Source organism: Lipophrys pholis (genome assembly GCF_963383615.2).
Source record: "Lipophrys pholis genome assembly, chromosome: 3".
NCBI classification, from domain to species: domain Eukaryota; kingdom Metazoa; phylum Chordata; class Actinopteri; order Blenniiformes; family Blenniidae; genus Lipophrys; species Lipophrys pholis.
The window spans coordinates 23,357,897-23,371,680 of record NC_137627.1 but is presented as its reverse complement, the minus strand read 5'-3'; the positions used below and the strand labels follow the sequence as shown (position 1 = coordinate 23,371,680).

The window sequence follows — 13,784 nt, the reverse complement described above, 5'->3', positions numbered from 1 at the left end:
AAAAAAAAAAGGAGAAAGACACAGAAAGACTCAATCAAATAATTCAAACAGCTTTTAAAGAATCTTTTTTTAATGCACAACTCCCAATATCAAACAATAAAAAGAATACCTTATTGATCCTTGGGGAAACTGCTTCCCAACATTTAACCACACATAGTGGGAGCTGCTACGATGGAGTGAAGCGTGAGCTCGGGGGCCTTGTTGGTGGGATTTCAACCTCCGATCTCAGGTCTTTCAAAGCTTCTAGATCACCAGTACTGAGACACAAAAACCAACTTCTTCCGTGACAAATTGCAGGAAATCTGAATTATCTATGTAGTTAATTAGGTGAAACCAAGACATTCAAATCCCCCAGCAGGGCACCGTGAGGGTCTTTCCTGACATCTGGAACAGCCTGAAGCCACGGAGGCAGAAGCTTCTGGTGCTTCTTCAGCCGACAGTTGCAGAGAAATTTCCCTGCATCTTTACCTTTTATCAGGACGCCATCTTGTAACGTCCTGATAAAAGGCAGAGGTGTAGTGTCCTGACAGTTTCAGGCTCGTCTCACCACGTTTCTGCCTCTAGAAGAAACCTGCAGTCTGAAAGGCAGTGACCCCCTGCGTGATTCTTCGTGACACGTCAAGCTGCCTGGCTCTCGCACGAGCACACACAAGCGTCTTGTAGGCGGGTTCTGAGGCATAACTTCTTCTTTTGGGTTTAACGGCAGTTTGCATCCATAAGGTTGCAATACCGCCATCTGCTGGTTCTATCTATCTACATCGTTTCCCTCCGCTCTCAACGTCCTTGATGACTGTTTCCCTCTCTCATCAGATTTTTTGTTCCCGATGACCGTTTCCCTTCTTCTTCTTCACTTGGCATCCGTGAAGTGGCACTAGCGCCTTCTGCTGGTTCCAGCTAGTCCTTACCATTCCCACCACTCCCAAAAAAAAAAAAGCGTGTGTGTGTGCGTCCAGCCTGAGGCATCACGTCCTCCATCGTACTCATGACTCCGCATTGGCCTCGCTTTGGAGTTTGCAAGCCGATGCAGCAGCTCCATCCACGGCGATCTGGGCATTTTAAGAGATTCCTCTTATAGTTTCTGACTTTTCTCACCACATTTATGCTTCTTCAGCAGCCGAGAGTCAGAGAATCCCAGCCCGCAGCTGCTGCAGGAGTACGGCCGCTCTCCCGTGTGGATCTGCATGTGGAACTTGACATGTCCGAGCTGCCGGAACTTCACACCGCAAACCTCACACTCGTAGGGCTTCTCCCCCGTGTGGACACGGAGATGTCGCAGGTAGTTGGTGTAGATCCTGAAATCTTTGCCGCACTGGTCGCACTTGTGTGGCTTCTCTCCGGAGTGCTGCAGTTTGTGCGACTTGAGCGCTTGAAGGATGATGAACCTCTTCCCACAGACGTCACAGCCGAACGGGCGCTCTCCCGAGTGGACCCGCCGGTGGTAGTCATAGGTGGCCTTGTAGAAGAACGACTTCCCGCACGAGTCGCACCTGTACTGCATGTGGCCCGTGTGGATCAGCTCGTGTCTCTTGAGCGAGCTCGCCGTGTCGAAGCCCTTGCGGCATGTCCTGCAGCTGAACGGCGTGACGTCCACCGTGGTCCTGTCCCGCCGGTAGATGACTCTGCGCTGGCCCCGCTCTCGAGTGCGTCTCCTCACGACTTGTCCGTGTTTGTCATCGTGGTTCACCTTCTGGTGTCTCTTCAGCTGGCAGTTGTAGAGAAACGTCTTTCCGCAGAAGTCGCACATGAAAGCCTTCGACGCTCCGTGAAGCAGCATGTGCACTTTGAGCTTATTGTCCTGTACGAAACTCTTCCCACAGACTTTACAGGCGAAGGGTTTTTCACCCGTGTGTATCCGGATGTGTCGCTTCAGGTTGTGCTGCAGGGTGAAACCTGCGCCGCACGTCTCACACGTGAAGGTCTTCCCTCTGTGGACCGCCTGGTGCGTCCGGAGCGACCGCCTCTTCACGAAAGCTTTGCCGCACACCGTGCATTTGTACGGGTGATCCCCGGTGTGAACGCTGCGGTGGCACTGCAGCGTGAAGGCGTACCTGAAGCTCTCGCCGCACTCGAAGCACTTGTGAGGCTTGTCGGCGGCGTGCACCGCCTGGTGAGCCTGCAGGTTGTGTTTGGTCTTGAAGCCTTTCCCGCAGGTGCTGCAGACGAACGGCCTGGAGTCCGTGTGGACCAGCTGGTGGGTCTTCAGGTGCATCTTGGTTTTGAACGTCTTGTCGCAGAGCTGGCACTGGAAGGTCGCCAGCTTCTTCTCCTCGTGCCGCAGGAGATGGTACTCGAAGGTGGAGGTGTTCCTAAATCTCCTTGGGCACTGGTGGCAGGCGAATGGCCGCTGCTCTTTGTGGGTGTTCATGTGCTTGGCGAGATGAAAGCGACGGTTGAAGCTCTTGTTGCAGACGTTGCACACAAACACCTTCCCCTTCCTCCTGACCGCCGTCGTCTGCGTGACCTCGGGCTCAGCTGCTGTTGGTGTGCTGTGACCTTCTGCAGCGGCTAAAAGATACAGGGAAAGACGGGTGAACAAACATTACTACGTTTTGAAACCGTCTCTGCATCAAATGAAATGTTTGCCTCTTTGAGCGCCGCCCACATCTGTCATGCATATGCAGATTAGCACTAAGCTAGTTCAAATTTGCTTTATTTGTCGGTTCTGCTACATATTTCCATGGAAAGAGAACTCAAATTGCACGTCTCTCTCACACCACGTTTTAAAAGCAGAAATTTCACAAGCTACATTAGATTAGCTTCAGCTACGACCGGTTGATTAACTTTTTCAGGAACCAAATTAAAGACCTGGGGCCTCATTTATAAAACCTTGCGTAGGATTCCTACTAAAAATGTACGTGCACCCAAAAGCTGAAAATGGCGTGTGCCAAAAAAAATTGGGATCTATAAAACCGTGCGTACGCACATCTGCACGCACTTTTCTTTTATAGATCACAGTCCACCTGGAAAGTTGCGCCGCTCATCTCCCACCCTCAACACGCCCACTTTCTACCATAAATGGTCAATGCAAAGTGCCTCGTCAGTATCTTTGCATCTCAATCAGCCCGTTGATCGTCGGCATTTGACGCTAAATCCCGACAGAAAAGATGAAGAAAAGGAATTTTACGGAGAGAGAAATAGTCATGGAGGAGGTGGAGGTCAGGAGAATGATATTATTTGGTGTCACAGTCGTGGAATCACTAGGAAAAGAAAAACAAGTGATCGGCAGCGCGTCGTCGCCGCTCTATATCAGTTTGTGTCAGTGACTTCAGAGGTGGAGAAGAGTCTGATCTGAAGGTGGAGGCCGGAGGAGAGCGACATCATGGAGGAGAGTAATGTCATAGGGGGCAGCACCCGAGCCCACTGCTGGACACCAAAACAGCCCCCGTGGTTGTGACGGCCAGCGTGTGTCAGAGTGTCGGAGAGGGAAGGAGACATTTTGCTGGAGACACAGCAGACCGATGAAGTTCCGTTTTATCTGTTTATAAAATGTATGGACACGGGGTGGTGGGAAATATTAACCTACCTGCATCATTTACACCCTCCAATCCTACATCATCTTCCTCATCATCATCACCAGGAGGAGGTGCAACTTCCCTGACTTCCTCCCTCACTTCATCTGTCTTGCCTTTCAACTTTCCCAACGGCTTCAGGGTGAAGATCAGGCCGCTCCGCTCGAACAGCACGGGGCAGCCGCTCAGGACGTTTTCCCTCCACAGGCGAGCGTTTTCAAAGTTCTCTCTCACAGTCTTCAGCTCGCTCTCCAGCTGCTCCACTCGGGCCCTCAGTGTCACGTTTTCCGAGTGCAGCAGCAAAGAGAGCTGAGAAAAAACCACGCTGATCTTTCTGGTCGCCTCTCGAGCCAACAGCTCCACAATGACGTCAAAATCTGGCTGAAAGATGGAAAACAACGCAAAAGATAAATGTTTTGTTACGCCCGAACGGGTCAAAAGTTTCTCACTGGACAAACACTTATATTTACACTTGATAATGAATTTGAAGCATTGTTTTGTGGTTTTTTTGGCCCATGGGAAAAAACAAATAAAATACACATGCCAATGTAGAACATGCAAACTCCAGACTTTCAAGCCAGGTAATAACTCAGTGAGTTGAGAGCATCTACATCTAGTTACTACAACACAATCATTACAAGTATCTGACATGTTTATAATGCATTTTTAATGACTCATACTTAGATAAAAATAGTATAAAAATATTTTTTGTGATAAAATAGAACTACCGATCCTTACCCTTGTTATCAGCTAGCCTGATAGTTATGTTAAAACCAAATACCCCGTAATAATAGCGGAAATCAATAGTTGTACTGTCATTTTTCACTCTTTGTGCATTAAAGTCGATATTTTCATGTAGTCGTCCGCCATCTTGTTTCTCTTCTTGCCTCCATTCTCTGGGTCTCATCTCCGTCTGGAACAATGTTTCTGAGCAACGTTGACGGTAAAGGAGGGTCCATCATCCACTAAACACCACGAGCGTCAACCGTTCACCCACCTCACGTCCCGCTTTTCGCTCCGTTCTACTTTCTTCTCTACGATATCCGACAACATCCACGGCGGCCCGAACCAGCGTCTCCGCGATGGACTTTGTTTCGGAGTAAAACGCCGAATTTTCACACATTATTTCTCTCGTTCAAACTCGCAGCTTACAAACGGGGGTAAATCTAAACAATCGCCACCGCCATATTACCAGAAGTACAAACGATGACCCGTTTATACTTGTCAAAATAAGAGACATGGAAGTTGAGCAGAAAGAAGAAATAGTTTTACAACTCAATGGTATACGATCAGATTTCTTTATTTCTATGTTCAAAGTCTAAATAATACCTGATGTGTGTATGAAGTGTGATTTTTGTAGGTAACATAATATCAATCTTGAGCTTTACATTAGGGGTGTTAAACTCATTTTTGTTCATTGACCACATGCAGGCTAATTTTATCCCGAGTGGGCCGGACTAGTAAAACAATGTTTGACCTTTAAATTTACATAACATTAACTGCTCTGATTTTAAATGGGTTAGAATTTAAATAAAATGTTAGGTTCACAAAATGACAATGGCAAAACATACTTCAATAATCAACATGGGGAAATGACTTTAAACCTCTCCCATTAATAGTAACCCACAACCACACAACATGATAGAAAGACCAAGCAGCTAAAAAAAAGCAAAAGCGCCAAAACTCCGGAGTGGCTCTTTTAATGATGGATTTTGGGTTCAAAACACAACTTAACTTCATCACATGTGAACCAGAAGAACAAAAACAAAACAAAAATAAACATTGTGGCCGTTTTGGACTCATCCTGTCAAATTACAGACACCCGGTGCTAAAAAACAAATCAATTGTTTATTTTTTTTACCATTAACAACTCTATACGTACAGTCCAAATATGTGAAAACATACAATTAACATTTTCTGTGAATTTTATAATTTTTTTTCAAAATAATTAATAAAAATAACAATGGCAGGACTGTTATGGAAACACAAGCAACTGTTTGGGAATTAAGTTGTTAAAAAAGAACAATTATAAATGTTATGAACAATCAATCCTAACCTAGACACCAGTGATCAATAACTGTTAATCCTTGCTTGTTCCTGAGCTATTAAGAGAAATCCAAACGAGTTATCTGGGCCTTTACTTGGAAAACATCCCTTCTCTGACCTGAAACTATAACAAGCTACGTTGTTTCATATTTATTGTGGTGAATGTAATGACTGAGCATATCCTTGATCATAAACTAGAGGTTAAAAGCTGCGTCTACGCCTGTCAACCCTCTGACCTCTCCACCCTGTGCAGGGTTGCTGAAGCCAATCCCTGCTACCTGTGGGCGAGGTCTCTGACCTCTGGATTGTTAAAATGTCACAGTGAAGCAAAACCCTGCTGCACACACTCCCGAGCATCAAAATACAAACGCTGAAGCTTTCAAATCAAAGCAATGGACAGCGTCACAGGCCTGCTCGAGTTAATAGGGTCCCTGTCAAGCAGTTTTTTTGCTAGTGAATTTCTAAAGGCACTCTAACGCCTTTCTCTTATCTTAGGACTCCCCCTGGTGGTTGGACGAGGCGTCACGTCACCAGCAAACCGTCGCAGGCGTGTTTCTTGAGCTGCCGCGAGTCGGAGAAGCCCTGGCCGCACTGCTGGCAGGAGTACAGCTTCTCTCCGGTGTGCACCTGCAGGTGGGACTTGAGCTGGTTGGACTGGTGGAACTTCCTGTGGCAGTAGAAACACTCGAAGGGCTTCTCCCCCGTGTGGATGCGCACGTGTCGGTAGAAGTTGCCGTCCGTCCTGAACGCCTTCCCGCACTGGTTGCACTTGTACGGCTTCTCGCCGGTGTGAATGCGCTCGTGCTGCTTGAGGCTGGCGGCCTGGAAGAACCTCTTCCCGCACACGTCGCAGACAAAGGGCTTCTCGCCCGTGTGGCTGCGCTGGTGGTAGCTGAAGGAGTACTTGTTGTGGAAGGCCTTGCCGCACACAGAGCAGTTGAACTCCTTGTGCTCGCTGTGGCCTCGCTCGTGCAGCTTGAGCGAGTTGGCCGCGCTGAAGCCTCGCAGGCAGATCTTACAGCTGAAAGGTTTCACCAGAGACTTGTTCTGGCGCCGCGGCTGGCCCGGGTTCTGCGTGCCCTCGGCCGCCTCACTCTGGTTGGCGTGCACATACTTTTGGTGAATGAGCAGCCTGCAGTTGAAGAGGAACGTCTTTCCACAGAGGTCGCACATAAAGGGCTTGCGGGCGCCGTGGAGGAGCATGTGGGACTTGAGCTTGTTGTTGTCGGAGAAACTCTTGCCGCACTCCTGGCAGCTGAACGGCTTCTCACCGGTGTGGATCCGGAGGTGGCGTTTCAGGTTGTTGTTCAGGCTGAAGCGGGCGCCGCAGATGTGGCAGGTGAAGGGCTTCTCCCCCGTGTGCACCAGGTTGTGTCTCTTCAGGGCCGTGCCCGTGCGGTACGAGCGGCTGCACACCGTGCAGACGAACGGACTGTCGCCCGTGTGCTTCCTCTTGTGCACCGTCAGCGAGTGGGCGTACTTGAAAGTCTCGTCACACAGCGGGCACTTGTACTTGCGGGCGTTGGTGTGCACCATCTGGTGGAAGCGCAGCGTGTCTTTGCTCTTGAACTCCTTCCCACAGGTGCTGCAGCTGAAGGGCCGCTCCTCCGAGTGCACGGCCATGTGGCAGCGCAGCTGCACCGCCGTCTTGCACGTTTTCTCGCAGATCTGACACTTCAGCATCTGCTTCCACTTCTCGTGGCGCAGCAGGTGGTTCTCCAGCGGCTGCTTCAGCCGGAACGTCTTCCCGCACTGGTCACAGGAGAAGGGCTTTGGTGGTTTGAGCTCCTGGTGGCGCTTCAGGTGGTTCTGCAGCGACTCCTCCTTCCTGTACGAGCGCTTGCACTGCGAACAGGGGAAGGGCAGCGGCGGCTTGGCGGCTCCGTGGCACTGGAGGTGATTCTCCATCGACTTCCTCTCCGGGAAGCTCCTGCTACACTGCGGGCAGGGGAACTGCTTCTTGTGGACCTTCACGTGTTTCTTCAGGTCGGTTTTCCAGTGAAATCCCACGTCGCAGTGATCGCAGAAGAAACGCTTCGCCGTCTGAGACTGCGTGTTCCTCAGCTTCCGTCCCTCCACTCCACCAGAGCCCATCTTGTTGTCTTCAGGGCTGATGTCAGGAGACTCTGTCAGGAGGAGAAAATGGACACATCCAGATTTATTCAATTATCACAATTCATTCCAAAAGCAAGTTGAATCTAGTATATTTGGATATTAATTCGGTATCTGCCGATGAACGCAAGACAATTAAACATTGGCATGAAACACTGACGGCCGTAGCCCAATTTCTTCTTCTTTTAACTTCAACCAGCATGAGCAGGCCATGAGCTCCCTAGGCCTTCAGGGTGAGTAAAAACAAAAAAGAGAGACGTCATCATGTGACGAGCGTCTGGGTCGTGTCCACAGGGGTATTTGTTCCCGTCACATTAAAACTCATCTGAAGAGAGACCTTCCTTCAACCACAACACTTTAAAGTAACATGGAGTTAAGCTGCTCTCAGAACCGAGCCGCTGTGTGCCGCCACACGCTCCAGCTCGCTGCTCAAGAGCTCATCAGCAGCGTTGCCACAGTTACCTTGAAAAATGAATCCGATTACTGGTTACTCCTTTAGAAAGTAACTTAGTTACTTTACTGATTACTTGTTTTTTAGAAGTAACCGAGTTAGATCACAAGTAACTTTTTAGTTACTTTTTCAGCAGCTGCCTACAATTTGTCCTCGGGACCCGTCCCTCCGAAGAGAGGACACTTGTCTTCAGGGGACACCTGCCCTGGCGTCCCTCCATCACAGGTTTTACCCAAAGTGAGAACAAACAATGGAAAACATACTGTAACGTATAGAACGATGTCTGGATGGAACACGTTGCCAAGTGACATGATTAATGCAAATAGTAAATACTCATTTAAAATCCTCTTGAAAAGGCATCTTACTAACTTTGTGTTTATTGGCCATTAAAATTGATTTAACCATTATTAGGTTAGTGGGCTAATTAATTAGACCACTAGTGGTCACATGAAGGCTGTTAGTACTTCTATTATTATAACAATAACCTCAAGGCTTTAGCTTCATCTACCCATCTTCAATATTACCATAGACTAGGTCTTTTGTACTTTTGAGTTTGCGTGTGTGTGTGTGTGCATGTGTGTGTGCGCGCGCGCGTGTGTGTATGTGTGTGGGGTTAATTTCGTTTTAATTGTATGAGTTTTTGTGGTACTATGAAAAGTGGTGTGAATCTTGTTTAGTGAGTAGCATGCTGGGTTGACTCCAGGAAGAGTAGTTGTACCTGTTATAGCTAATGGAGATCAAAATAAATACAAATACAGATTTAAATTCAATTAAACCTTATTTTTCTCCCGCAGGTGTCAATTTACTTATTGTCATTCTCATCAAGTCCAATGAAAACAACAGGAATTAATCGCCGATGGGACCTTTTGACCCGGGAGCTCTAAAGGAAGCGCCGCCGCGGTCGTACGGGGAAACATACAGTATCTCACAGTGACGTCGTACCTGTCTCAGTTTTAACAGCAGCTCTCCTCGTCCTCCTCGGTCGGCCGGTGGATTCCTCCCCTACAGATTTCTGTGACACACAAAGAAACGTCTCGTAATAAATCAAAAATCTGTTTTTAAAGAACATAAACCTGGTTTAATCCATCAGGACTGTTTATATTGGAAGTGACATGGTGGCGTCGCAGCTGCTTTACTTGGTTTTGCTGCTAAAAACGGCTCTCATCATGCAGACTGATCATTTTGTTTATCGTTCAATGTAACGATTGAGTTATTCTGTGTAGTGTTGCATGTATCGGCTTTGGTGCTTTTATTTTGAATTAGGAAGTCATATATGGCATTCAGGGTCCCTATGTAAATGGCAGGACCTTGACGCTGGAGAGCTGATACGAACATGTCATGTGTACCTCTCCTTTCTGTCAAGTTTTTTAAGTTACAGTCTCTATCTGGACGTTCTCAAGATGATTCCCCTCATTCAGCAGCAAACGAGTTGTCATGGTGGATTTGGAGAAGGATGAAGCCAAATAAACCCTCTGAAAGGAAACCACTTGTGTCTGCTTCTGCTACGAGGGGATTAGTTATTGTCCTCAATCATGCTCGCAGTTTCGCCATTAAACCAAATGAAAATCACCTCCGAGGGGCTGTGAAGCTTCTGACCGCAGTCGCCATTTACCAGGATCTGGTTTCTTTTCAAAATCACCACCGACGCTGCGGCCTCAGGTTCCGGTTTTAAAGACCGAGCTGAGTGTGTCTGCACAAACCTTTTCCTGCGCCGGGTCCAGGCCGCTGACGATGCTGGAGGCGGGACTGGGGACGTCGTGAGCCGCGGACTCCGGCGAGGCGTCTGGCGGCAGCAGCAGCTGCGTCGTTTCCACTTCTTCAGACACGATGGACGAAGGCTCGGCGATCACCTGACCCGCATCCACCAGCAGCAGGGCGGGAGCAGCGCCAGCTCCGCCCACAGAGGCCACTGCAGAGCTTTCTGCACAGCCCGCAGGTACATTCAGGGTGGAGGCCAGCGCAGCAGGAGGAGAGGGGCTGGCCGAGGCTGAAAGCCCCAGTTCTCCTGAGACCAAGAAAAGAGACATAAAGCTTCTCTTCAGACAGAATTTTTCTACAATTTAAGGCGAAGCGATAAACCAAAACATCTGTGTAACAGATTTTAGGTGTTTATGGCTTCCATGTTGGTTTCGCAGAGAGAAGTTAACATATATATTTCTATTGTGGGACTGAGTCACAGTTGAATGTCTTGCATGAAGTCTATACATTGGATATATAGTTCATCACTGCATTAATGCAATTTTGCCATGTTATTCCTTGAATAACGTCAAATTTCAAGCTTCACTGCTTAGATTTGAACTTTGTAGTTGGTAATCAGAATCAGAATCAAACACTGGTCAACCGATGATTTTCAACCTGACTTCAGAGGAGTTAAGGTCACAGACTGCTTACAGCCCAGTTTCATACCAGATGTATTCGACCAGTAAAATTAAAGCAAAATAACTTTTTTTATAATAGTAAAGAAAAAATTATATAAGGAAAAATACATTTTGTATTCATCCCATTTTTTGTAAATGTATGTTTATTGATTTTGTAAATATGACAAGTAGATTTAGAATTTTCTAACTATCATAACACCCCTCACCCTGCAAACATGCGGAAGCATAAACAAATACAAGAATTGTTTTCAGTGAAAAGACGGGGATGTCAAGCGTACCTATGAATATTAAAACTAAAATTAAAACAAACAAATTAGGGAAAAACAAAGACATTCCAGCTTTGCCTTTGTGTTCAATTACATTTAATTTGAGGTGTAGTGATGATCAACCATGAGTAAGAGGACGAGTGTCGTGTTTTCCACATTGAATTGAACTGTTAACCTGTAAAGGCTGAGAGGCTTCACTCCTTCTATATGGGTGTAGAAGCCTGCCCTATATAAATAAAATAATAAATAAAAAAATAAATAAAAAACTTGAGTTGCTTCAGATGTATTTTGACAATTTTCACGTTCCCCATTTTAAACCACTCAAAAACTACTTTTCTTTCCACTCATTTTTTTTGTCTCTTGTTCGTTTCCGTTGATTTCGTTCATTGACAAAAGGAAAAAAAAAAACTATTTCAATACAAAATTTCCCCTAAAGTTCTGAATTAAAAGGGAGCAGAAGGAATAATTAACTTATCTAATCTGCCCCTTTATATCCCACAGTCATCTTACAACAATAAAAACAAACAAAATTACTCCACAGTCTGGTATTTATTATTTCTTTAAATGTTGCAGGTGAACTTGATTATTTGTCCAGATTCTTCCATAACTTAACTCATGTTACAGAAATACAGTGTTCCACTATTTGGTCCGAAATCTTTTTTTTTAATGAACTTTGTCCTTGTAACTTCCAGTTTAAGGAATTGAGAATTTATGATGCATGGAGCCAAACTTTCATTCCATGATCTCCATGTATCGCTGGTATTCAGGCAGATCTCTGGGACGAGTTATTGAGTGTCCTCACCTGCAACTTCCTCCTGCCCTCCGGCCTTGCTGATGGTCTTGAGCTCCTTCTCCAGCTGCTCCATGTCTCTTCCCAGCTGTCCCACCCTGGCCTCCAGCTCCTGCTGCAGCTGGCCGGCTTTCCTCTGCAGCAGGTCCTCCAGCTGCTCCACCCGGGCCCGCAGGGCCTCGTTCTCCTCCAGCAGCTCCGATGAGACCTCCGTGAACGCCTTGAGGATCTGCATCACCAGACACCGCTCGATCTCCCGGAGCTCCCCCAGCTGGGACTCCCCCCACGCCGCCTCCGTCCCGCAGACGGTCACCGCCGCCTGGATGGCCACTTCCACCATCGACGCCACTTCGCTGCCGAACTTCGCCTCCATGTTCGTCGACGTCCAGAGCTCAGCCCGCGGTGTCCGACGCTCCGAGGCGCATGCCCGGGTTAAAGTTTCCGCTTAAATTTGAGTCAGTTTGACGCAGAAAACGTCAACACAGCTTCTTCTTCCGCGGTACCTCTCCAATATGGCGGCCGCGCTACAACTTCCGGTGTGCTCGCCGGAAGTGTAACTACCCGCACAAAATACTTCCCGGGGTAAATGTCAAATTATCCAGGCAGAAAATAGAAAAATGCTCCACCATGAAATAAATAAATAAATAAATAAATAAATACAAAGGAACATTTTAACATGAGAATAACGACAAAATGATCACAATATAATTTTAAAGAGGAATTTTATCTACATTTTTTGAGTTAAAGGTCATCTTTTGTGAATGAAGATAAATGCCCTTGGAAAATTAGGCATTAATGAGGAATCAGTTTAAACAAAAGTTTATCAAATGATCACGACATTAATCATGCATTTCAGTTGCAATATTGAAAACATCTAAATTAATGAAAAATGCTGAAATAGAAGTCCAAGTGATGACAGAATTATTTAATGTACAGATGTGATCAAAGTGCTGCACGGTCACCTAGTGGTTAGTGCACTGGCCTAACAGCAAGAATGTCATGGGTTCAAACCCCATCCTTCCTGTGTGGAGCTTGCATGTTCTCCCCCTGTGTGTCAGGGTTCCCTCCCACAGTCCAGAAACATGCATGTGAGGTTAACTGGTGATCCTAAATTCCCCATTTGTGTAAAACTGAGTGTGTGATTGTCTGTCTCTGTGTATTGGCACCAGCAACCCTGTATGGGATGAAGCAGTATGTTGTTGATGAAAGAAAATAATTTTTGTAATAAGGTCAAATTTTCTTTTGACGAGGTCAAACTGTCAAAAATAGACACTAAAATGTCTAAACTGAACTCAAATTCACGCAAAAAAAAAAATCAATAATACGAAAAAACATTTTCAAATCTTTTGAAAAGTAAAATGAATAGACAAATATAAAATAATAAAAGCATATAGGGTAGTGGTGTAGTGAAAGTTAACTATGAAGAGGATGAGTTGAATGCAGGTAAATAATTCCATCATGAAAAAAACCCCACTTTTATTACTTTTGCTGTGTTGTTGGAAAACTATGTGCCTCCGTGTTAAATTCAGTTTTGTAACTCAAAGCTGGTAAGGTTAATTGCTGGTTAATTCCAGAAAGAAGGGTCAACGAACTTGGACTCACTCTGAGGCCACGTTTCCACGTACCTGGGTATCTGAAAAAAATGGTGATATTTTTCTGCGTTTGGGCTCATTTATACACAAACACAGCTACGACTCACCACAAACGATGATTCCTTAAAACTCCGGCCACAGTGGATTTCTTGATAAAATCCGTGGGTACGTCCGAATATTCCCTCCTATCTCCTTATCTATCGACTTTTCCTTCACTTCGGAAGTTTTTTGTGTGGCGGCCATGATAAGGACTGTACCAATTCTCAGTAAGCAAAGGAAAGGAGACTCGTTGCTTCCTTTAGAGCCTCCTTTAGCTTAGGAACCACTGATGGTTCCTTTATCAAAGGAGGCGAGCTCACGCTGACCCACAATTCCTTGCGGCGACATTTAAAGGGACCCGCTCATTCGAGCGTTCAGGGAAACTTACGATCTTGGAAAAGGGGAGCAGATCATGTAAGTTATCAAGGCAATAATCTGGCTTGACCAACTTTAAATCATCTAAAACCCAAATGCGCTTTTTGTAGTCCATTCTCAGAAACTTGTCGTTCTTCCCCCACCATGGTGGACGTCACTAACTTGGGTTAGCCTTTCGCTAACTCCTTTAGGAAGCCTCCTAACACCTTTCCTTAACCCCGTGACA

The 13,784-nt window shown here is 46.3% G+C and overlaps 3 protein-coding genes across 4 annotated transcripts in view; all 3 read right to left on the bottom strand.

Annotated features, from left to right (window-relative positions):
• The window catches only part of kcnk6 (potassium channel, subfamily K, member 6), a 242,276-nt gene that overhangs the window by 75,032 nt on the left and 153,460 nt on the right, over positions 1–13,784 (bottom strand). The gene's annotated exons all lie outside the window — the stretch shown is intronic.
• LOC308107675 (uncharacterized protein) lies at positions 50–4,699 on the bottom strand. The gene is made up of 3 exons (XM_080460142.1): positions 4,507–4,699; positions 3,524–3,890; positions 50–2,505 (listed from the first exon to the last, which is right to left on the bottom strand). The coding sequence occupies exons 1-3, from the start codon at positions 4,630–4,632 to the stop codon at positions 1,070–1,072; spliced, it is 1,929 nt and encodes a 642-aa protein (XP_080316268.1). The 5' UTR covers positions 4,633–4,699; the 3' UTR covers positions 50–1,069.
• On the bottom strand, positions 5,173–12,080 carry LOC308107701 (uncharacterized protein). 2 transcript variants are annotated; one of them, XM_080460182.1, is made up of 4 exons: positions 11,565–12,080; positions 9,819–10,123; positions 9,061–9,130; positions 5,173–7,681 (listed from the first exon to the last, which is right to left on the bottom strand). In XM_080460182.1, exons 1-4 carry the CDS (start codon positions 11,923–11,925, stop codon positions 6,078–6,080), a joined length of 2,340 nt encoding a protein of 779 aa, XP_080316308.1. In that variant the 5' UTR covers positions 11,926–12,080; the 3' UTR covers positions 5,173–6,077. The 2 variants fall into 2 exon arrangements, with proteins under 2 accessions (XP_080316308.1, XP_080316309.1); XM_080460183.1 differs by having other exon boundaries at positions 9,819–10,120; positions 11,565–12,061.

Excerpts from the sequence above, each read along its gene's own strand:
- LOC308107675 (XM_080460142.1), bottom strand. The coding sequence starts at position 4,632 with ATGTGTGAAAATTCGGCGTTTTACTCCGAAACAAAGTCCATCGCGGAG. Across the intron at positions 3,891-4,506 it reads AGCGAAAAGCGGGACGTGAG|CCAGATTTTGACGTCATTGT; the intron begins GTGGGTGAACGG and ends TCCATCTTTCAG. Across the intron at positions 2,506-3,523 it reads GGAGGGTGTAAATGATGCAG|CCGCTGCAGAAGGTCACAGC; the intron begins GTAGGTTAATAT and ends TGTATCTTTTAG.
- LOC308107701 (XM_080460182.1), bottom strand. The coding sequence starts at position 11,925 with ATGGAGGCGAAGTTCGGCAGCGAAGTGGCGTCGATGGTGGAAGTGGCC. Across the intron at positions 9,131-9,818 it reads TGGACCCGGCGCAGGAAAAG|AAATCTGTAGGGGAGGAATC; the intron begins GTTTGTGCAGAC and ends TGTGTGTCACAG. Across the intron at positions 7,682-9,060 it reads TGCTGTTAAAACTGAGACAG|AGTCTCCTGACATCAGCCCT; the intron begins GTACGACGTCAC and ends TCCTCCTGACAG.